This window comes from Cryptomeria japonica, chromosome 6, assembly GCF_030272615.1.
Source record: "Cryptomeria japonica chromosome 6, Sugi_1.0, whole genome shotgun sequence".
In the NCBI taxonomy this organism is placed as follows: Eukaryota; Viridiplantae; Streptophyta; class Pinopsida; order Cupressales; family Cupressaceae; genus Cryptomeria; species Cryptomeria japonica.
The window spans coordinates 617,584,140-617,607,553 of record NC_081410.1 but is presented as its reverse complement, the minus strand read 5'-3'; the positions used below and the strand labels follow the sequence as shown (position 1 = coordinate 617,607,553).

At 37.7% G+C, this 23,414-nt stretch overlaps 1 protein-coding gene across 2 annotated transcripts in view; it reads left to right on the top strand.

The window, feature by feature from the left end:
• Positions 1-2,231: 2,231 nt before the first annotated feature.
• The window catches only part of LOC131055015 (uncharacterized), a 111,278-nt gene continuing 90,095 nt past the window's right edge, over positions 2,232-23,414 (top strand). Inside the window, exons 1-4 of one of the 2 annotated variants that reach the window (XM_057989618.2) lie at positions 2,232-2,565; positions 21,486-21,691; positions 21,842-21,981; positions 22,150-22,281. In XM_057989618.2, coding sequence (XP_057845601.1) covers positions 2,294-2,565; positions 21,486-21,691; positions 21,842-21,981; positions 22,150-22,281 — 750 coding nt within the window. In that variant the 5' untranslated portion in view covers positions 2,232-2,293. The remainder of the gene's footprint in view (positions 2,566-21,485; positions 21,692-21,841; positions 21,982-22,149; positions 22,282-23,414) is intronic. The other variant, XM_057989619.2, reaches the window with a different exon arrangement.

Sequence of the window (23,414 nt, the reverse complement as noted above, 5' to 3'; positions counted from 1 at the left end):
CAAAGGGGGAGATTGTTGGATGTTGTTGTTGGTATGCTGCAAATATGTGCTTATGAGATATCTTTGAGTGTTTGAGAGATGTGTTTTCATTGATGTCAACATATTTTCTTTGTCTGGTGCAATGATGCAATGAATTTCAATAAGTTGGTTTATGTTGTATATTGATGATTAGTGTTTGCATATTAAAGGGTTTGTAGAGTGATATCTGTAGTTGATTCAGTGCAAGCGTTAGAGGTCCGCATGGAGGTTTGAGTGAGTTATGAGTATCTATGTTGTGGCTAGTTTTTTCGTTGTTCAGTATTGCTAATGTTCAGTATTTTGATCTAAATTGCTCTGCATTGTAATATTTTAATTTGCCGATTTGGAATTATGTTTGGGATGTTGATGTGTGTCCTCAATTCAAGTGGTTCGTGGTTTGGAGCTCCACAAGTGATTTTTCCAGGTTGACAGTCAATTCAGTTAATGTTCTTGAAGTTCGGTATGATGATAACGATGATTCTAGTAATTTGGGTTGGTGCAGATGTTGCTGTGGTAATTCATGATGCTTGTGGATGTTTCTAGATCGTGGTCTATTCATGTTGGTGGTCCGCATCGATCGATGAGCACGTTATTGATGATTTTATTCGATTCAGTTGTGTTATTCATGTTCTTGGCCGACATGATGCTTGTAGCATGTTGCAGATGTTTGATGCATAATTCTTGGAGGTCTTTCATATTCAAGGTGGTGATATGGGTCCATGATATGTCTTAGTTGATATTATTTTGGTCTGCATGTGATATTGTAGCGTGTATGATTATATTTTTGTAATTAGATGATGTGTTGAGCGACCTTGATGATATTGATCTAAGGTTGATGTCATGTATAAATAAATGCAATAATCTTTGTAAGAGGTGCGCGGTGTACAAACAATGCATTAATCATTCAAAGGCAGAGCAAAAGTGTGAGAGGAAGAAGTTGTATGTGCTTAATTGGAAATGTAACTAGGCATTAAGAGATGCTATTCTTTGAGTTCATGATCTTCTGGATGTAATCCAAATGTGTTCATAAGACAGTGAGTCTTTCCTGGGTTGTTGCCCTTTGTTGTTTTTGAGCAGTGAGCTCTAGGCAGTGTGCTTGAATGCATGTGCATTCCCCATTGTAATATTTCATATACTTCTAACAGGGTATCATCATATCGTGGGAAGGTTACCACCATGGTTTTTCCCTTGACCAGGTTTTCCAAGTAAAAAATCTCGGTGTTAAGTGTGTTCACGTTGTGTTGTTGATTTATGCTTTCACTGCTAATTATTAGATCCGAGATTAAATTAAGTTGCTGCAAGTTTTGGTGACAATTGATTCACCGTCTCAGTTGTTTGCCCTATTTTCATCAAAGAGATCATTCTACTTTGGTCACTTTGGATACGTACCTAGTCTTATTTGGAAGAAGATGGGATCTCTTTTGGTCGCCACATTTTCTTTTCAATGCATGAAAAATCAACCTCCTTTTCTAAGAGTGGTGTATCCTACTTTGGTAGGGTGGATCTTTTCCTTGATAGGTTTTCCATCTGACGTTGGCCAAAATTTCATTGTCTTCCATTTTGTTGATCCTCCCAAACCCTTATTGGTGGGCGCCATGCCAAGTTGTGACATTTTTGTAACCCTCACCCTCTACCCATGAACTAGTTAGAGCATCCATGTAAGCCATCTTGAAACCCTAGCTAACCCCTTCGTTCCATTCCTCCTATAAGCCAAAAATATTTCTTGATAATACATATTGACATGTTATTAAACTTCAAATAATGATATTTAAAATACAATTTGTTATGTGATAAATAAAAGACATTCATTTATGAATTCATTTACATAAATTTGTAAGTGTCAATTAAAAATTTCTAAATTTTTTAATTAATAATGATTGTAAGACATAGTAGATTAGATCATCAATACATATATTTTTCTCAAATCTTATACATAATTTATATAATCATTCGTCACCTTGACCCTTATTACCACCTTAACCAAAACAGAATAACTTTCAACTTTTAAAGTCGTATAAAAAATCTCATATACCATTTAAAAACTTCGATATCCACATATCCACAAAATTAGTGTTAGTCCTCTTCCGTGGCCTCCCTATCCCTGATTCCCTTGATTGATATTACGCTAAAAGAAAGTGTTAAAAAAAATCAAAATTTTTTCTATCTAAACAAAAACAAAACCAAAAAAAAACAAACACATTTTTGAAGTGCACTACTTATATATTGTTTTGAAAATTGCTACTGGCATTTCACTCTTCCCTTTTGAAGAGAAAAAATGGCAGACTTAGACACTGCAACTGCAGATTCCGGGAAAGAAGTGAAGGTGCTTCTCAAAGAGTTCGATGCAGAGCTCAGCACAATTACTAACGAAGGAGAAGGAAAAGAAAGCCCTCCGTTAACTCCTTTCACAGATGCCGAATGGCTCGCTCATTTGGAGCTCAAATTTGTGCTGCGTTCTCTCAAAATCGAAATGCTGCGCACTGTGGGGCGTTGTATCGGCGCTGTTTATTCAGATGGCCTTGCTTCGCATATCTCCCCGACCGCCGTGTATGAACCCCCTTACATTTTTACCTTTTCAATTGGTAAAATTAACTGCTGTTTAGTTATTGTTTAAATTTAAAATAGGGTTTGTTTCGCCTGGAATTGTGCACAGCTGTATTTTTAAACTAGATACCATCAATGGAGGTTAACCCCAGTTTTTGATTTTATAATCTTTTATACGAGGTCTCGGAAATGCCAACTGAAAACCTCATGGATGGCGTCAGTAGATTTATGTAGATTCCATTGCTTGAAATTTGACAGAGTTTTATGCTCTGAACTCAATACAATCAATGCCGATGAATCTTAAGTGAAATTTTTTAATTTGTATGAAGATGAGCCGAGTCAATGTACTTGAGGAATGCTATTCCACACTATAAGATCGTACAATATGTTCGGTGAGGTGCTTACATTTTTGATTTGAATAAATCTTTCTAAAGTGTAGGGGTGTATAAATAGGATAATGAACTCGGCTGGCTTTATTTTAAAATGTAAATCCGCACCAAAAGGTCAAACTGAGGTCTTTAGTGAGGTGCTTCCATTTTTTTGATGCTGTAATCTCTCTTCGAAGTCTGCTTGCTTTAGAACCCACCATCGTGGGATTTGCATTTCAATAAATCTAATTGATAATATTGGTTGATGTTCGGGCAAATGAAGTCAATTAGCCACTTGGAAGTACACTCTCTCCAGGTGGAGAAAAGTTTTGTTCTCTTTAGTTGAAATTCTGACAAATACAGTAGGCAAATTTAAAGAGGCATGGAAGTAGGTTGAAAAATACGTTTAGATTGCAAGGGTCAGTTCAGAGATGGACAGCTCATGGATAAAGACTATGCTTAAAAAATCCTAATAGATAATCAAAGATAACCTGCTCTTAGTACCTTTTAGATAACGTGCTCAAAGATAATCAACAAAGTAGGTGATTTTGAATGGATTTAAACCTTGGACTGTACTATCTTTTAGATGTAGAGGATGTAATAAATATGGATATCTTATTCAAGAATGCCCAACAATTTAGAAAAAAGGTTAGATAGAGGGGAAGGCAGAGGAGATGGGTAAAGATATAGCTGGTTTAATAAAACGCAAGAAGAAGCAAACAACGAGGAACATGAACTCATTAACAGAAAGGCAATAGGTGGCTGGAAGGAGCGGTTACAACTCAAGGAGGTTTAGAAATGGCTAAACAAGCTGAATGTCAATTTGAAGTAGAGAAAAATGAAAGACTGCTTGCATATTACAATCTCAAAGGAGATCTGGTTAGGCTCTTGGAGAAGTTGGTGGAAGACCAGAAAGCTTCTAGCCTTGAGAGAAGAAAGAGAGTAACCCACCTCCCACATAATCCAATTACTATGTAGAGTGAACAAGATTAGAAGCAACTGGAGGTCCTTGGTGGATGGTCTTTTGAGAAAAAAAGGCAATGGAAAATCTTTCCAAGTAAATAGTTAGAAGGCTGAATAGGCATGCAGCCTTATGACAATGGCCTTGGCAGATGTGGCAGTGGGACATCAATCTCAATTAGAAGACAACTTAGTGGGCATTGAGAGATCAAAGGTTTCCCAATGAAGGTCCTATCTTGGAACATCGTGGGACTAAACTCCCCACCCAAGAGACTACTCTTTGGAGATTCTTGGAGAAACATAATTTGGAGATAGTTTTGAATCGCAAAACTAAGCTTGATAATGTGTATGATATTTGAAACTTTCGTTTCTTTCTTGGGAGGTGAAGCATTATCAATAAAGAGGCTACGGGTTCTTTAGGAGGGCTAGATTATTTGGAATTGTTAGAAGGTCTTACTCAAGAGATCTACTTCTTAGAATCTTGGTTGGCTTGTTAGGTCAGGGCTATCTTCAAAGTTTATCTTTATAGCCTTTGATGCTTGTGGTTGTTAGTCTAAATAAGAGAACGATAGCTGGTGGACACAAATTAAAGCGTTCATGAAACGCAATGAAGAACCCCAATGAATTGTGGTAGGTGATTTCAATGCTAGGATTGACTCTTCCAATAAGAGTGGGGATCCCAAAACTAGTGGGAGAATGAGAGTTTAATCTCCTTTCTCAGGGATTTTGGTTTGTGGAATATCAAACTACATAGTGGGTGATTTAATTGGTTCAATAGGAGAAAAGGGCATGATAATATTGCAACAAGGATCAATAGATTCTTGGCCTCTACTTTGTGGCTGAGTATGGATTCTGTCTTTTGTTGGGAGGTCATTAATGAAGTTTGACTCTAATCACAGTTCCATCTCTTTGACTATTGATAAGCTTAGGTTCCCTAGAGGAGTATTGTTTTGTTTTGAAAACATGATGGTCGGAGCACCAAGATTTGGATAGAGGTTTCATGAACTTCTAAAATTCTCAACATTCAATTTTTAGGATGAAGATGTATCTTTTCAATAGAAAGCTTAAAGCTTTGAAACAACAGTTGAAGGAGTGGAATTGTAATGATTTCAAAGACTTGTTTCTAAAGAAAGTGTGATATTTTCAAAAACTTCTTCAAAAACCTCTTCAAATATTTAAAAACTTCTTCGTGCCAACAAAGTCTTATATTTTCGTAAGGATGGGGAAAAATATGTTGTTAGTCAACTAGATGATAGGTATTGATGCGAGGAGATCTTCAAGAGCCAGAAATCAAGAATCAAATGGTTCAAAGATGGTGATTGGAACACTAATTTTCAGTTAATGTGCAAAATAATAGGGCAAATAAACTACATCTATAAAATTGAGACAAAAAACCTAGATATCATCAAGGTTTGTCTAGTTTCCTTTTGGTAAAAATGTTTAAGTAAGGAAGTTAGAGAATGAAGGGAAAAGTGGGACCAGTTCCTTGAACCAATCTTGATTACAGTAGGAGGTTCAAAAAATGTGGCTTTTATGCAAAACATCTCTAAAGAAGTCAAGGTTGCCCTTTTTGTATGGCTTGGGATTGTGCTTTTGGTCTTGACAGTTTACCAACTTTCTTTTCACAACATTTTTGAGATCTAATGGGGGATGATTTATCGAGTGCTGTGCAAGATTCAAGGGATTCTAGATCGGTCTTAAAATCCTTGAATACATTTTTCCTTGCTCTCATTCCTAAGAAGGGTGAACCTTGGAATTGAGAAGACTATAGACCTATCTCTTTGTGCAACACTATGTACAGGGTCATTTCAATGATGATTGCAAACAGAGTTAAAGGTTTGCTTCCTTCCTTGATTGCAGAATAACAAGGAGGATTTGTTTAAGGGAGGCAAACTATTAATGAGATTGCTACAACTCATGAATTCATACACTCTTTGAAAGCCATTAACAAGAAAGGTTTTTTCATCAAACTTGATATCGCTAAAGCTTATGATAAAGATAGCTGGGTATTTGGATATAGTATTGGAGAAATTTGGCTTCAGCCTTGAATTGACGGAATCCAAAAGACTATACTCCTTGTGCAACATTGTGTACAAGATAATTTCAAAGACGATTGCAAACAACTTAAAAGTTTTTCTTCCTTCCTTGATTGTGGAAGAGCAAGGAGGATTTGTGAAAGGGAGTTGAATTACAAATGAGATTGCTAGAGGCCATGAACTCATGCACTCTTGCAGAGCTAGTAACAAGAAAGGTTTGCTCACTAAACTTGATTTACTAAAGCTTATGATTGAGTGAGTATTAGAGAAATTTGGCTTTAGTCTTGAATTGAGGGATTGGGTTAGAAGTTGCTTTTCCTCAAAGTTACTTCCCAATGTTGGTAAATGGCTTTGTGGTAGGTTTTTTCTCTGCCCTAGAGGTCTTTCCCAAGGCATCCATGTCACCTTATCTCTTCATTATAATGGCTGAAGCTCTAAGTAGGTACATTTGCTTTCTTAAGAATAGGGGAACTCTTAAAGGGCTAAAAGCTTCCTCAAATGGGATAGCACTAGTCATTTGTGGATGATACCATGCTATTCTTGACTCCATGGGTAAGGATTATTAGGGAACAAGATTTCTTGGGAGACTATGAAAAGGATTTTGAATAGAGTTAATAAATCTGTCTTGATATTTATGGGTTGGAACAAGATTTCCTTTGCAAATGCTTATCCTTTGGAATCTAGAAGGTTGGTAAGGTAGATGGCTTTCCTCAGTTAGGAGATCGGTTTTCCTGACGATGGTCTTATAGGCCATACTAATCTACTTTTTTCATTAATGATATCCCTCAAGGGCCTTGTCTCCAAAATTAATACAATCACGGGAAGATTTTTATGTAGAGTTATGGGGGACCAATTCAGGTATCCCTTAAGTATCCGAGGAAAAGATTTGTTGTAGTGCTAGCAAAGGAGGGCTTGATTTTAGTATCTTGGTTTTCACAAGCAGGCTCTAGTGGCCGAGATAATGTGGAGGTTTATCACCAGCAATCTGACTTTCAAAGTTTCAACAACAGGATTTCAGCATTCTGAGGCAATTTCCATAAAAATCATCCCAGGAAAGCTTTTTTTTTTGTGAATTTTGGCTTTTTTTCAGCAGCAGCTGCTTCTGGGAGATTTTCTTTCTTCCCTCTTGTTCTCATTCTTTAAGTGGGGGTAAATGTAGTGTCTCTTGTATTCGTTATGTGTAAATGTTTTCTGGCCAATTTGGCTGCACTGCTATTATTTTGTTGTTGGCTTTTGTAGTGTATTACTCATTTTTAGCTATGAATAGTTAGGTAAATCGTCTTTTCTTGATTGACAGCCCTTTGATCTTAGGAATAGAATGTCAAATGTTGGTGATATGGTGCTGGTGTAAGAGTTTCTTCTTGTACTAAGATCTGTCCTGTACACTATCCAATGCAATAAAGCTGTTCTTCTTCCATATTCTTTTGTATTATGTTCAAGGTATATGGAAAATTTTCTACCACTAGTTTTATGTGGCAGCATAGCAGTTTCGAAATAATTTAATAAAAAATACTCAGCAACATGCTTCTTGATATCAACCTTCTTTATTGTTTGTAGAAGTTGGAGGTTATGTTCTTGTAGGGTTTCTGAAAGCTTACTTGTCTTGTAGATGGGGATAAATGCCCATTGTCAATTGCCTTCTGAATGATAGGAGAGTGCTTTCGAAAGAAGATGCAATCTTTTAAGGAAGTTTATAATAATTGGCATTGATCAAATCTTCCTTTTCTTTCCATATATTATTGTCCTATTGGTGTGGAGAATGACAGGGACAATCGTCCTAAATGCCTAATTAAGTTCTAGCCAATTAGGTTGGCAAATTGAGAGAGCATGAAAAACAGGTGCCTCATTATGGAGGGATCAAGCATATGCTGCCACATTATCTTTCGCCCTTTTATAAATTATTCTCAAAGCATAAGTATATGGTCAATCTAAGTTTTTGATCTTCTATAGGTGTCCTTTGAGTTGATAAGTGGTATATGCTAACGTGGTGAAAGATGCCATTTGGAACTGAGCTTGAATCTGATTGATTTGTTACAAATTTGGGTCTTTGACAGCGAAAGTTTTGTTTGTGGTTTTTTGACAATTGTGATATTTTAAACTTTTTTTTTAGGGACTTTATACTTGGAATTTAGGAACTGTTGATGTGTTTTTCATGCACATGCGAACACAGAATAAAATACCTAAAGGTACCTTATCCTCTCTTGAGCAAAGTTTCCCGATTGCTGAAGATCTCGCCGAAGGATCAGTCGAGGCAACTCCAAGGTTCTTGTATGTAGGTTCTCTACTCGTGGATGAGCTCTCTGTGGTATGATGTGATTTTGCTGGAATCACAAGGGGACTTACACTTGACGACCTAAACGTCTGATTTGTTGGAATCACAGGTCCTATTAACTAAGTGGAAGACAAACAAATTACAAAAGATGCAGGGTTCAGGAAGTCTACTCTACTACCTAGAATGCGAGAAGATGGATGAACGACTAGGTGGAGTCCTACTGGGCTGGGTCTGACCATCAAGTTGAACAATTCAACACCAACTCAGTGCGATCTTCTAGGGGATGCTTCAAATATATTCAAATCGGACACCATCATATACTGATCATCATTCAAGTTAATGCATGAACAATAGACGTGTAACGACTTGAGATTAAACTCATTTTATGCCAGTTGACCACGCAGGGCACGCTTACAATCAGTAAGAGGCTAGTGGTATGGATTAGACAGATTCCACATAGGTGCATTCAACGACTTCTTTCATTCAATTTAATTATCTATCATCTAAAATGAAGATTCAACAAGAGACCATGCATATTGCAACGAAACAACATATTTCCCCATATCTTCAATGAAAAAGAAGTCTTTACAATTAAGGCAACAATGTCTTGTCTTCTCTTCCTAGTCTACTCTAATTGCTATTCTATTTGCTATTCTATTACCTATTCACCGACTATCAACCATTTACTCACTATCGTCCTCTAACTATTGACTAACTATTAGCCTTTACAAATGAGGAGCCAGGGCTTATATAGAGCCCTCAATACAAGTCAATGGCTCAGATCAATTTGAGATCAACGGCCAAGATTTTACAATGAAAACCCTAATTAGGGTTTGTTACAACCAACTCAATTCTGGCCAATAAAATAATTGCATTATTTGGACACGTCTTCTCTGGAATATTCGACCAATGGATAACCGGGGTAGGTACATCGAAGTTTGTGCCATCTTTGATGAGTCAAGTACATTGAATCTGGACACGCTGAGGTGGACCAATCCGATTGGAGGAGTGATGACTGGGACACCACCTTGTCTGACACTTGCAACTTGGTAGATATTCAATTTGATGATGCTGAGAAGCTAACTTTAGTTAACTCTTCTGAAACTGTCTGCTTCTTCAACGAACCCTTGCTTTAACCTCCTTTGTCTTCGATGTGCAGGATGGATGGTGTACCTTTCCTTGGAATGCTGGACTGGAAGATGTCGTCCTTGATGATGCTAGACTGGAGAAGGTCGTCCTTGTTGATGCTGGACTGGAGAAGGTCGTCCTTGTCTTGGCTTGATCTTCTTTCATCTGCAAAAACAAATCAAAAGATGATTAAGGACACATAATAAATTCATTTCAACATAGTATCTCACACCTTAAATCATCAACAAAAGATATTAAAATGAAGTTTGTTCAAGATTCTTTCCAGGGATAGGCCCTATAAGAATTTCGCCCTGGATCCTTTGGAAGGGTAAGGAGCGAAATTTGCATTTTAGCCCAAAATTCACACTTTTGATGGTCAAACATCTTTCCAAGGCATTCCAAATAGTTTTTCTCACCCTAGTCCAAGCCTGACTTAGCACAAAATTTGGAGAAAAGGATGGTTTTAGTGTTTTTCGCTCTAGACCTTTTGGAAGGGTCAGGAGCGATTTTCAAGTTTTGAGCATGTTCCTCCATGCTTTCAACTTCAATTCACCTCCAAGACTAAGGACACATTGCCTCACTCCTATCTAGGCTATAGAAATGAAAATTTTGACTTGTCTTGCAAAGAAAGTAGGTGATCCTAGGATTTTCGCTCTGGACCCTTTGGAAGGGTCAGGAGCGAAATCCTTGGTTTGGGCTAATTTCCTTCATTTTTCAACACCAATTAACTACTTCAAAAGGCAAGAACATGTCTCCTCGCACCCATCCAAGCCATGAAAACCTAACGTTTGACTAGACTTGCAGGGAAAATAGGTGGTTTTAAGATTTTAGCTCTGGAACCTTTGGAAGGGTCAGGAGTGAAATTCACTTTTTTGGATCAATTCCTTCAATCTTGATAATCATTGGCAATTTGGAGTCATTCCTAAGGACTTCTTTAATCATGACCCACACTAGATTTGGCATGAAACTAAGGGAAAAGATAGGTTTTGCACAATTTCGCCCTGGACCCTCTGGAAGGGTCAGGAGCAAATTTCCCTTTCTAGATCAAAATCATCATTCTTTCAATCCCAATACTCTTTGCAAGGCAAAATCTCCTCTCTCTTCGCCTTAGGAACAAGGTTTTAAGCTCAAGCAAGGTTAAAAATATATGCTTGTAAGGAATTTCGCTCTGGACCCTTTGGAAGGGTCAGGAGCGAAATTTCCTTCTTTGGCTAAAACACTCACTCCTTAACTCTTTCAAATGTCCTTAAGGGTTTCAATATGTCCATTCTCTCTTTCAACATGCCTTGGACATCAAAACTTGGCCAAATAAGGAAAGAAATGAGGTCTAGGAGGATTTTCGCTCTGGACCCTTTGGAAGGGTCAGGAGCGAAAATCTCATTCTTGATTTGATCCTTCATCTTTTCAACTCCAATCTTCTTTGGAAGGTAACAAAACATCATTCTTCACCCAGGAGACAAGGTTTGTGGTCTAAGCAAGGTCAAAAAAATAGGCTTGCAAGGAATTTCGCTCTGGACCCTTTGGAAGGATCAGGAGCGAAATTCACCTTCTTGGCTAGAATCCTTCATTTTTTCAAAGCTTTCAAACATTTCCAACGTCCAAACATGTCCACTCTTCCCTTCAAGATGCCTTACAAATCAAAATTTGGTCAAATAAGGCAAGAAATGAGTCTTAGGTTGATTTTTGCTCTGGACCCTTTGGAAGGGTCAGGAGTGAAAATCACAATTTGGGCTTGATTGCTCATTTTTCAAACTTCAAACCATCTCAAGAAGCAAACTTAGAACATTTTCCACCTAAGGAACAAGGTTTCAAGCTCAAACAAGGTAGCAAATGAAGTTTATGATGGATTTCGCTTTGGACCCTTTGGAAGGGTCAGCAGTGAAATTCTCTTTTAGGCTAAAATCTTGCTCTTCAAAATCATCCAACTCCATCTCAAGGCAAGAACATATCAATTCATTCCCCAACATGCCTTAGAAACCAACACCTAGTCAAAATTTGAAAGCAAATGAGAGCTACAAAGATTTTCGCTCTAGACCCTTTGGAAGGGTCAGGAGCGAAAATCATGTTTTGGGTTTGATCCTTGACTTTTCCAACTCTCATCCTCTTTGGGAGGCAAACATAGATCCTTCCTCATGCATCTCCACCTTGGTCTTGACTCTTGCTAAAGGAAAAATGAGTGTTTTCAAGAATTTCGCTCTGGACCCTTTGGAAGGGTCAGGAGCGAAATTCTTAATCTTGGCCAAAATCCTTCACATTTTCACATCCCATCACCTCAAAACTAGAATGTTGGTCTAAACAAGGGAGAAAATGAGGTTTTCAAGAATTTCGCTCTGGACCCCTTGGGAGGGTCAGGAGCGAAATTCGCTTTGGACCCTTTGGAAGGGTCAGGAGCGAAATTTGACATTTTGGTCTCTCTGTCAAGATCATTTTATGGAATATAACATTTAAGTATAAGTGACATTTATACTTTAAGTTATATTCCATATATATTGTCAGGATGTTTGAGAGTGGTTTTGGACCTCCAGGAGTTATATTGCAAAATCTAGTTTTTGGAGGATTCTTCAGTTTTCTAGACTTAGTCAAATTTCAGGATCAGGACATTCCAGACTTAGCCAAATTTCAGGATCAGGACATTCCAGACTTAGCCACTCATCAACTTGACCTAGCTTGGACCTTGAAGAATGATACTCACTCACCAAGCAAGACACAAATAGCAACAAGAGCAAAACCAGGCCCTAAGGAAGACTCTCAAAGAAACCCTAATTTTGGGGCCCCGTGGACTAACCCTGGCTCAAGCAAAGCCTGCTATCCAGTGATCCCCCTGGCGACACTCAAAAAGCAAAGGCTAACAGACAAACCTCTAAAAACCCTAGAAAAACAAACCCTAGAAAGCAAAAAGTAGGGGTCCCCATTTGCAATGGGGCGATGTGTGAATACGTCACAACAGGAACCAACGTGAAATAAAATTTGAAATGCAAGAGGGAACAATTACTGAAATAGGAAATAGAGATGACTGATTTATTGACAGCAATTTACCAAACATCCAAAAATCAGATTTAGAAACACTAAAAGCCAAAATTGGCCTACCCTTAGTCCAATGCTTGCATGGTTGAGCCTCTTTATTGGCTTGACTTGAAAGAATGCTGATGTGGAAGTCCCCACAGAGCAATAATGGCCCCAATTGACTTTATCACACTAATAATGAATTATCTAAACAAATCTGAAACTCAGATGCAATTCTACGTACTTCTGGAATTTTGCCTGTAGGATCCCTCTTCTAAATTGGTAGCTTTTTCCCAATAAATTGCTCATGTAGTCCACAATTGCTTCAATACTGCTGAAGAGATCATACATTTATTCAAACTAACACCCAACAATGATTTTAGAAGCAATTAGAAGGGGTAAAACCCTCTAAATTATTTTTAATGGTCTCCAGGCAAGGGTGAGTGGTATGGCCCTGTCTGGGAGTGTATGGCTTGCTGATTGGATGGCTGTACTTGCTGGTAACACCCTGTAAACTGCCCAGATCAGAGAATTCAACCTTGTAATTGCTGTTGCAGACTGTGAATGCTCAGAATTTGACCCAAAATGGCCTGATCTATGCTTCTTCCTTATCACCAGAGATCTATAAATGGCTGGGTTTGCGTCCAACCAGTCCAGAATTGAGAGGGAATTGTTCTCAACCCTTGTACCCTTGCTGTAGCTGCCGATTGCAGGTTTGCAGAGCTGAAAGTTGTCAAAAAATAATAATCGAATGAATGCAATATGTCACACCAAGGCTGCAATATGCTTCCCACACTCAACGCAAACCTAAATGGCATAACTTAAAGATTCCATTGGAATCTTCTTTTCCTTCAAGGAGCGCTCAGCTATGAGGGTTGGCTCATCACTAAAACTTGACCACCTCTTTATAATTTATTACTTGTCTAGGAGTGGGGTCATGTAACTTTTTAAAATAAATTTACTTATTAATCATCATTTAAGAAATTAACTTTTCTAGTTTTAGAAAAGGTTACCTTTGTAACTTTATATTATAAAGTTACTTTATTATCTTCACCAAAGACATAAATTATGTCTAAGTAAAAGTCCCCTTTAGCTAACCAATCATCCCCTTACACTATGAACTCGCCTGTGGGAATGGAGGTCCGGCAAATTCATACATCTTGATAGCACTAGAGAAATGGGGACATTACATGTGGCTAGTCTCAATGAAGAACTAGTTCCAGATGAGACATGATACCACTTGGCCATTGCATAAAAGATGACTAACATTTTGTCTGTTAAATGTTTACATCTGTTTTGTTTTTATTATTTAATTCCCTACTCTCAAAAGCAGTGGGATTGTCATCCCGTGAGACCGCTCGCCAATTCCAGATCTAGAAGCATCACCTTCAATGACAGTTGTTTTTACAAAACCGAGGTGGCTGGTGCTGGAGTAGAAATGTGACCCTCCCTCAGATTTTGGAAGGATTTTTGTGCCTTGCAGACCAAGGTAAGACATTCTTTTTCGTTAAGGTTAGCCAGGAGTCAAACTGCAGTAGTATTATTTCTCTGAGTTTCTGGGATGTGGAAACAGAAAAATTTTTCCTAAATTTTGGGAATGTCAGGGATGGTGAGGGATCGACAAGGTGCCAACTACTAAAATAACTTAAAAAAACTAAAAGCAGCTAAAAATTAAAAAAATAAATACAATGCACTATATTTGCAATGACAATCCCTCCCTTTTAGCCTTTTAGGGGGTTTTGGCATTTTTTTTCCTTAAAATGTTACCATTTCTATATGTATGCACCAAATGGTGCATGCTGTCCAATCTTGGAAAAAGGGGACATCTCTTCCAAGTCCTCAAGTCCTCTAGATGTCTAGGATGTTATCATGAAAAATACAAGACACAAAATGATTACCAAGATATTTGATATAAACAAAGGAGTGAAAGACTCCATAAATAACAGTTACAAAAGATCTATCTGTAAGGGATAAGATCGACAACTAATAAAGCAACAGGATAAAAACTTAAAGAATAAAATAATATTTTCTAAGTCTATCATAAGATTTAATTGTCCAATATACACTAAATAATACAAGATTACTTTAATAGATGTCACTTGGATCCTGAGGACACATTCTTGTCGAACACTGTGTAGTGGATACATTTCACACAAATCTGTAGGAAAATCTTGCTAATTGTGAAAACTCATGTCGCGTCTAAGTGACATGACATTCATATGTGTTGATGTGTATTTTATGCACATGCGAACACAGAATAAAATACCTAAAGGTACCTTATCCTCTCTTGAATAAAGCTCCCGAATGCTGAAGATATCACAAAAAGGATCGATCGGAGAAACTTCAAGGTTCTGTTATGTAGGATCTCTACTTGTGGATAAGCTCTTCGTGGTATGATGTGATTTTGCTGGAATCACAAGGGGACTTACACTCGATGACCTGAACGTCTGATTTGCTGGAATCACAAGTCCTATTTACTAACTGGAAGACAAACAAATGGTAAAAGATGCAGGGTTCAAGAAGTCTACTCTACTACCTAGAATGCGAGAAGATGGATGAACGACTAGGTGGAGTCCTACTGGGCTGGGTCTCACCATCAGGCTTGAACAATCCGACACCAACTCAGTGCGATCTTCTAAGGGATGCTTCCAATACGTTCAAATCGTACACCATCAGACACTGATCACCATTCAAGATAATACATGAACAATAGACGTGTAACGACTTAAGATTAAGCTCATTTTATGCCAGTTGACCACGCAGGGCGCACTTACAATCAGTAAGAGGCTAGTGGTATGGACTAGACGGATTCCACACAGGTGCATTCACCAATTTTCTTCATTCAATCTAATCATTTACCATCTACAATGAAGGTTCAACAAGAGACCATGCGTATTGTAAAGAAATGACACATTTCACTGTATCTTCAATGAAAAAAGGGTTCATTGACAATCAAGGCAACAATTTCTTGCCTTCTCTTCCTATTTTACTCTAATTTCTATTCTATTCACTATCAATCATTAGCTATTCTAACCTCTAACTCTTAATTACTAGCTATTAGCTTGCTATTATCTATTAACCTCTTCAAAATGAAGAGCTTGAGCCTTTTATAATGCTCTCAATACAATTCAACGGCTTAGATCAACTTGAGATCAATGGCCGAGATTTTACAATGAAAACCCTAATTAGGGTTTGTTACAACAAACTTAATTCTGACCAATGAAATAATTGCATTATTTGGACACATGTCTTCTTTGGAATCTTCGACCAATGGATAACCGGGGTAGGTACATTGAAGTTTGTGTCATCCCCGACGAGTCAGGTACATTGAATCTGGACACGCTGCGGTGGACCAATCCAACTGGAGGAATGATGACCGGGACACCACCTTGTCTGACACTTGGTTGATGTTCAATTTGGTGATGCTAAGAAGCTAACTTTAATTAACTCTTCTGAAACTATTTGCTTCTCCAATGGATCCTTGCTTTAACCTCCTTTGTCTTTGATGTGCAGGATGGATGGTGTACCTTTCCTTGAAATGCTGGACTGGAAGAGGTCGTCCTTGATGATGTTGGATTGGAGAAGGTCGTTTTTGATGATGCTGGACCGGAGAAGGTCCTCTTTGCCCTGGCCTGGTCTTCTTTCATCTGCACAACAAACCAAAAGATGATTAAGGTCATATAACAAATTCATTTTCCACCTTAAATCATCAACAAGAAGATATAAAAAATAAAGCTTGTTCAAGATTCTCCCCAGGGACAGGCCCTATAAGAATTTCGCCTTGGACCTTTTGGAAGGGTCAGGAGCGAAATTTGCTATTTTGCCCAATTTAGACCTCTCTTCAACATTATTTCACAATTAGCTCTTCGCCTAGCCCAAACAAGGTGAAAAAAAGTAGTTTCAAAGGATTTCGCCTTGGACCCTCTGGAAGGGTCAGGAGCGAATTTTGCATTTTTGGACAAATTCCATCATGTCTCTACTCCAAAATGCCTTATCCTTCTCCTCACCAAAGGCTAGGAATCCACAACTTGACCTTCCTCATGGGCAAACTAGGTGATTTTGGGAATTTCGCTCTAGACCCTTTGGAAGGGTCAGGAGCGAAATCCACTCTTTAGCTCAAAATCCTTACCTCTTGGACTCAAAGCCTATTGAAACACATGCCTATGGCCATCTTTAGGTCCAATTTGCCTTGATCATCGTCTTGGCTTAGCTCAAACTTGAAGGAAAAAGGACATTTTGTGAATTTCACCCTGGACCCTTTGGAAGGGTCCGGAGCGATTTTCATCGTTTGGCTCAATTCCTTCAAACTTGATAATTATTGGCAATTTGAAGTCATTCCTAAGGCCTTCTTTGATCTTGATCCACACTAGATTTGGCATAAAATTGAGGGAAAAGATAGGTTTTGCACAATTTTGCCCCGGACCCTTTGGAAGGGTCAGGAGCAAATTTCTTCCTCTAGCCCAAAATCATCATTTTTGGAGACAACAATCAATTCAAGGGCAATCTCAAGGGCATCCCTCACCTTAGTCTAGGCATGGCTTGGCACAAATTTTGGAGAAAATGATGGGTTTTAGGATTTTCGCTCTGGACCCTTTGGAAGGGTCAGGAGCGAAAATCTTGTTTTAGGCTTATTCCTCCATCATTTCAACTTGAATCCACCTTAAAAGGCAAGAAAACACTTCTCCTCACCCATCCAAGCTACAAAAACGCAAGTTTGACTTGACTTTGCTATGAAAATAAGGGATTTTAGGAATTTCGCTCTGGACCCTTTCGAAGGGTTAGGAGCGAATTTCCTATTTTGAGCTTGTTTTAACTACTCCATTACCTCAATCCAATATTCAAAGGCAAGAACACATCAAAGTCCTTCTAACCATGCCATAAAACTCAAGAATTTGACCATCTCCAAGAAGAAAATATGAGTTTCCAAGAATTTCGCTTTGGACTGTTTGGAAGGGTCAGGAGCGAAATTCACCCTCTTGGCTAAAATCCTTCATTTTTCAATGCTTTCAAACATTTCCAAAGGCCAAACACGTCCATTCTTCCTTTCAAGATACCTTGCAAATCAAAATTTGGTCAAACAAGGAAGGGAATGAGGTCTAAGAAGATTTTCGCTTTGGACCCTTTGGAAGGGTCAGGAGCGAAAATCATGATTTGGGCTTGATTGTTCACTTTTCAAACTTCAATCTTGTTTGGGAGGCAAACATAGATCATTTTCCACTTGAGGAACCAGGTTTTAAGCCCATTCAAGGTAGCAAATGAGGTTTATAGTGAATTTCGCTTTGGACCCTTTGGAAGGGTTAGGAGCGAAATTCATCTCCTAGGCAAAATCATGATCTACCAAAGCATCCAACTTCCTCTCAAGGCAAGAACATAGTAATTCCTCCATCATGCCAACGCCTAGCCAAAACAAGGAAGAAAACAAGAGATATAAGGATTTTCGCTCTGGACCCTTTGGAAGGGTCAGGAGCGAAAATCATGTTTTGACCTTGATTCTTGACTTTTCAAACTCTAATCTTCCTTGGGAGGCAAACATAGACTACTTTCCTTTCATTTCCACCTTGGTCCTGACTTTGGCTAAAGGAAAAATGAGTGTTTTCAAGAATTTCGCTCTGGACCCTTTGGAAGGGTCAGGAGCGAAATTCTCTTTCTTGGCTAAAATCTTCACCTCATCCACCTTTACTCACCTCCTAAGGCTTAGAACAAGTCAAAATACTTCCATACATGCCTTAAAAACTAGGAATTTGGTCTTGACAAGTGAGAAATTTAGGTGTATAAGGATTTTCGCTCTGGACCCTCTGGAAGGGTCAAGAGCGAAATTCCTAATCGTGGCCAAAATCCTGCACATTTTCACATCCCATCACCTCAAAACTAGAACGTTGGTCCAAACAAGGGAGAAAATGAGGTTTTCAAGAATTTCGCTGTGGACCCTTTGGAAGGGTCAGGAGCGAAATTCCTACTTTAGGCTAATTTCCATCATTTTGTCACCTCAAATCTCCTCTCAAAGGCAAATGTGCATCAAAACCTTCCCATCACGCCCCAGAAGTCAACAAACTTGGTCATATCAAAGAGCAAAGTGGAGAAAAATGAATTTTGCTCTGGACCCTTTGGAAGGGTCAGGAGCGAAAATCATCATTGGGCTCAAATCCTGAGCGAAAATCATCATTGGGCTCAAATCCTGACTTCATTTTCACATTTCCTCATTCAAACAAGCGTTTTTACCTTCATTCAAGCCTGAGAATACGTGAGTTCTAGGTTTTGGTCAAAGTATAATGTCTTATGGAGAATTTCGCTCTGGACCCTTTGGAAGGGTTAGGAGCGAAATTCGCTTTGGACCCTTTGGAAGGGTCAGGAGCGAAATTTGACATTTTGGTCTCTCCGTCAGGATCATTTTATGGAATATAACATTTAAGTACTTTCTTATACTTAAAGTTATATTCCATATATACTGTCAGGATGTTTGAGAGTGGTTTTGGACCTCCATGAGTTATAATGCAAATTCTAGTTTTTGGAGGATTACTCAGTTTTCCAGACTTAGTCAAATTTCAGGATCAGGACATTCCAGACTTAGCCAAATTTCAGGGCATTTGAAGATCAGGATGACATTCCAGACTTCATCACTCACCAACCTGACCTAGCTCGGACCTTCAAGGATGATACTCACTCACCAAGCAAGACACAATTAGCAACAAGAGAAAAACCAGGCCCTAAGGAAGACTTTCAAAGAAACCCTAACCTGGAGCATCTATTGACTCAACCTAGCTCAAGCAGAGCCTGCTATCCAGCGATCCCCCTGACAGCACTCATCATGCAAAGGCAAATAGACAAAACCCTAAAAGACCTAGAAAACAAACCCTAGAAAGCAAAAAAGGTAGGGGTTCCCATTTGCAATGGGGCAATGTGTGAATAAGTCACAACAATATGTTGCCTTTTTCTTTGCAGATTCTGAATGCATAGCTTATTTTGAAATAATGTAGCCAAGGTGCTTGTAGGTTCTGAGTAATAACAAGGTGGAGTGCAAAATATAACAACAATATATGCACAGAATGACAGTTTGATATGCAGTTTATCCCACCCTCCTTTCCACGTCTATTGTCAAATGGATGCTATACGATTCAGACATAATAAGGGAACATGCATGCCATACCAAGATATATGAAGGAAATTGTATTCATGTACTATGATATATAATATAAAGTGGCCTTAATATATGCTACAAATAAGACTTTAAGATATACATAATACAATAATAGGTTACAGACACAATACTAAAAGCATTTTGTGCATGGGCACATCACCATATTTCTAAAACACATTCCAAAGGACTTATATTTTGTTTTATTTCCGTCTGCGCAAAATGGATTCCCTATTTGATTGGTGATCTAGCGTTTTTAGAGAGCAATTTTTATCAAGTATTTTAAATTTTTGGTAAATATATATTTAACTGTAATTAGGTAGTCTAAGGTAAAGTATCTTTTAAATGTCAATTGAGTCAACATCATATAGAAATTTTTTAGACAACTCAGCTTCCATAAACCCTCAGATTAGGATTCACTGAATGGACCTTCTCGTGTGTTCCACCAAAAGCCAGACATGAGCTTGGGCACATCTCATTGCTGCTCAAAGGCATTCAAAGCATTTAGGGATGTTTGAAAATCTTATTGAAAGGGATAATCTGTGTTGAAACACATATTTAGATTAAAATTTAGCTCTGTGACTACAAATAAGCAAGTTTTCTGGCAATAATTTTAGTGCAATCCAATGATACTTGTTTTGTTGCCTCCTTTGTTCCACGCAGACTAACTAGATTTCGTAGAGGGTAGGATATATGGTTGAGTAATGATTGCCTCAAACAATGTAATCAAAACCATAAGGAAGGAAAGAAGGTAGGAGAAAAGATAATTTTGACAAATGAGTGGAAATATGAGAAATAGTTGAGGATAATTATTCAAATGGAAAGTGGGAGGTCAATCCCTTGTTATGTAGAAATTTACAATTTGTGTGGGAAAACTCTCTCTCTATATATCACCTCAAAGAATGTCTACAAAACCTCAAAGAAGGAAAGAAGGTGGGAGAAAAGATAATTTTGACAAATGGCTTGAAATATGAGCAGTAGTTAAGGCTAATTATTCAAATGGAAAGTAGCAGCAGATTGCCTTATTATTTAGTAATTCACAATTCATGTTAGAAAACACACAGTGTGTGTGTGTGTGTTTTCATTGAGGCTATTCCATAATCTTCAGGCATACATCAAAGCCAATACAAAATGGGGATCGAACTTTTTGATAACTGATACTGTGTCCAACTACAAGCACTGACTTATATGTGAAGCTTGATTATAGAAAGGCCATATTAGAACTTAAATGAATGAACGGAATTATCAAGTATGAATAGGTGAAATATAAGGAAGTTGGTTCTTATGCTGTACAGCCTATGATCATTCCAGGAGTAACAAATTTCAAATAAAAACTTAGAAATCAGAAATTTGCTAGATGCAAGCAAAAATAGGATGATGAAGAAACAAGACATGTTTGCCTTAATGAATGTGTTTAGCTGTCTTTTTCTGTATGCTGTGGATAGGTCTCAGATATATATCTGCATGCATATTATGACCATAGAAATGATGTTGCTAGGATATGACCATGAAATATATCTAGATCTGGATACAACTGAGGGATGAGAGGGAATTTCAATTATATGGCCAAGAAATCACTTTTTTGACATTTCTATGTTATATGGTGCTTCTTGGTATGGACATACTTTTTTCTTTAGTTTTATATGTGGAGTATACCAACCTTAGTGCACCAAGGATTTCCAAAATGTGCCAATCTATATCAGAACAGTACCCATATGGGAACTAGTATGAATTTCTATTTGGTCTTGCATATATTCTGTGGCTTTTGATGCTTTGTATGATGAGGTTTTGATTTTGGTGGTTGTAATATTATAGCTATATTCTGCTGATTGGTTACTTAGATTATGCTGGCATTATTTATGCTAATGAAAATATGTATTTTCATTCACGGGGATTGATACTTGACATTTGTGCTTGAATTTTAGTTGATGATCTTGTGAGCAAATAATGAATTTTACATACAGATACTTTGTATGGTGATATTTGTACAAATTGGTCTTAAGACCCTTTGTTTTTAATGACAGGAATAAAGCACTGATGACTGTGCAAGAGATGACTGAAAAAATTGAGTCTAGGGCACAGAAACGCCTTTCAATTACAGATCCAGGATTATTTCCAATGGTATTGCGTCTGGTTGATCGATATGCGTTATCTATGGCAGAGTCAGATTTGTTTCAGCTTCTCTTTGTTCGTGGTGCCTCCAAATCTCTTACATTTCGTGCTATCATAGGTGACCGATATATTCTAAAGCTTGTAATTAATTTACCATACATGCTATCCAGCAACTATTTATATTGTTGATCCAGGATAATATAGACTACAGTTGATGTTCATTAACTCTCTGTTACTGTTGACTTTTCTTGGCCTGCATGTTTAAAAGAAATTTTACTCTCACAAGCAGGAGGAAGGCAGGATGATAAGGAGATAGCCATGGAGCTTTGTGGGATGAGCTTTTTGGAAGTTGAACAATTCCTGGATGACAAACGGACTCATATATCTGAGGGCATTATTATAGGACAGGTATGCTGGATCAAACACCTTCAGCTATGGTCAGCTACAATTCCTTGATGGAATTCATTTTTGTATTGTATTGGCTACAGCATATACACTGGAATTATATTATTTCTTTTTTTGGTTAGTTTGCTTAGGTATAGTTACTTGGTAGATTGATATATTGCTGCTGTTTAGGATGAATATGAAGGGAAAACAGTTCGAATGATCAATGAGGCTATATCTGCATTGTTGCTGGGATCTCTAAATACTGAGCAGCGACTGAAATTGAGCAAGACAGAGCTACTGAATGTTATGGAGTCTTCAAAGGCAAGTCTTAGAATGAAATAAGTGTTCTTGGGTTTGATTATACAATTCTATATTGATTTACTTGTTCCTTAGTAAGAACTATAGCTTTTGTTTTCATGTGATATAAATGTTCATATCTAAGAGATGATCATAGAAAAGGGGTTTACATCTTTGTTTAGATAAATCTAGTGTTGCCTCCGTGTATCACATAATACATAATTTTGATCTTTTTCTCTCTGAGCATTCTTACTATAGCTTTTAAAATATCTCTGTCACTTTTCTTGTATTCAGGTCAATATTTAAAATATTGTACTTAAGATATAGAACACTAGCTGATCTACAGTAGTAGTAATCATAATGTGTTTTTTTTAAAGCGAAGCCATTGATACTTGGACCTTTGGAGATGAGAACATTTTCAAATTTCTTAAGATTTGCAGGGCAGGCTCATAGCTCTAAAATTTTCTCCAGCATGTCGATTTCCTTGACTTCACCTTTTTCTAGTTTTTAGGTGTGCAAAAGGCATCGAGCTCCTTCAAAATCACTGCATGAGCATAGAAACCTTAGTTATATGATTCTGTAAAAAATATAATTCAAAATTTGTCAATTAAATGACTTGTGATGTCCTCATTTTTAACCTTATAATAAGCAGCAATAAAACATGTGTGATCAAGGGTGGCAGCCTTGAAACACCTTCAAACAGTTAGTAGTTAGGAAATAACAATTTGTACATAGTATTTAAGAAGTTCAAGTAGGTAGCTTTGCATATTATATTAATAAAGACTGAAGCATGAAGACCGTATTGAGGAAAATAGTCTTATTCATAAGACTTCATGATTTTCCTATCAAGCATCCAAGTAAAGCATAGAGGATAAGATGTAGTAGAGGTAAGAGATTTGATATGCTATCCACCAATTCTCATAATCAAGGAATGAAAACTTTAAGAGCATACAACATACTGAGCCACATGATATCAAGTATGATGCATACTGAAGCTATGATCAAAATAATGATGCTACTCAGAATCTCATGAAGATCTCTTATGCATTGATCATATATAAATCCATATTGGCATCACCTCTATAACATCTGTCATTCAGAGGAAAGACAATGGAGATAATGAGTAACATAGTGTAACCATCATCCATTAATTGTCA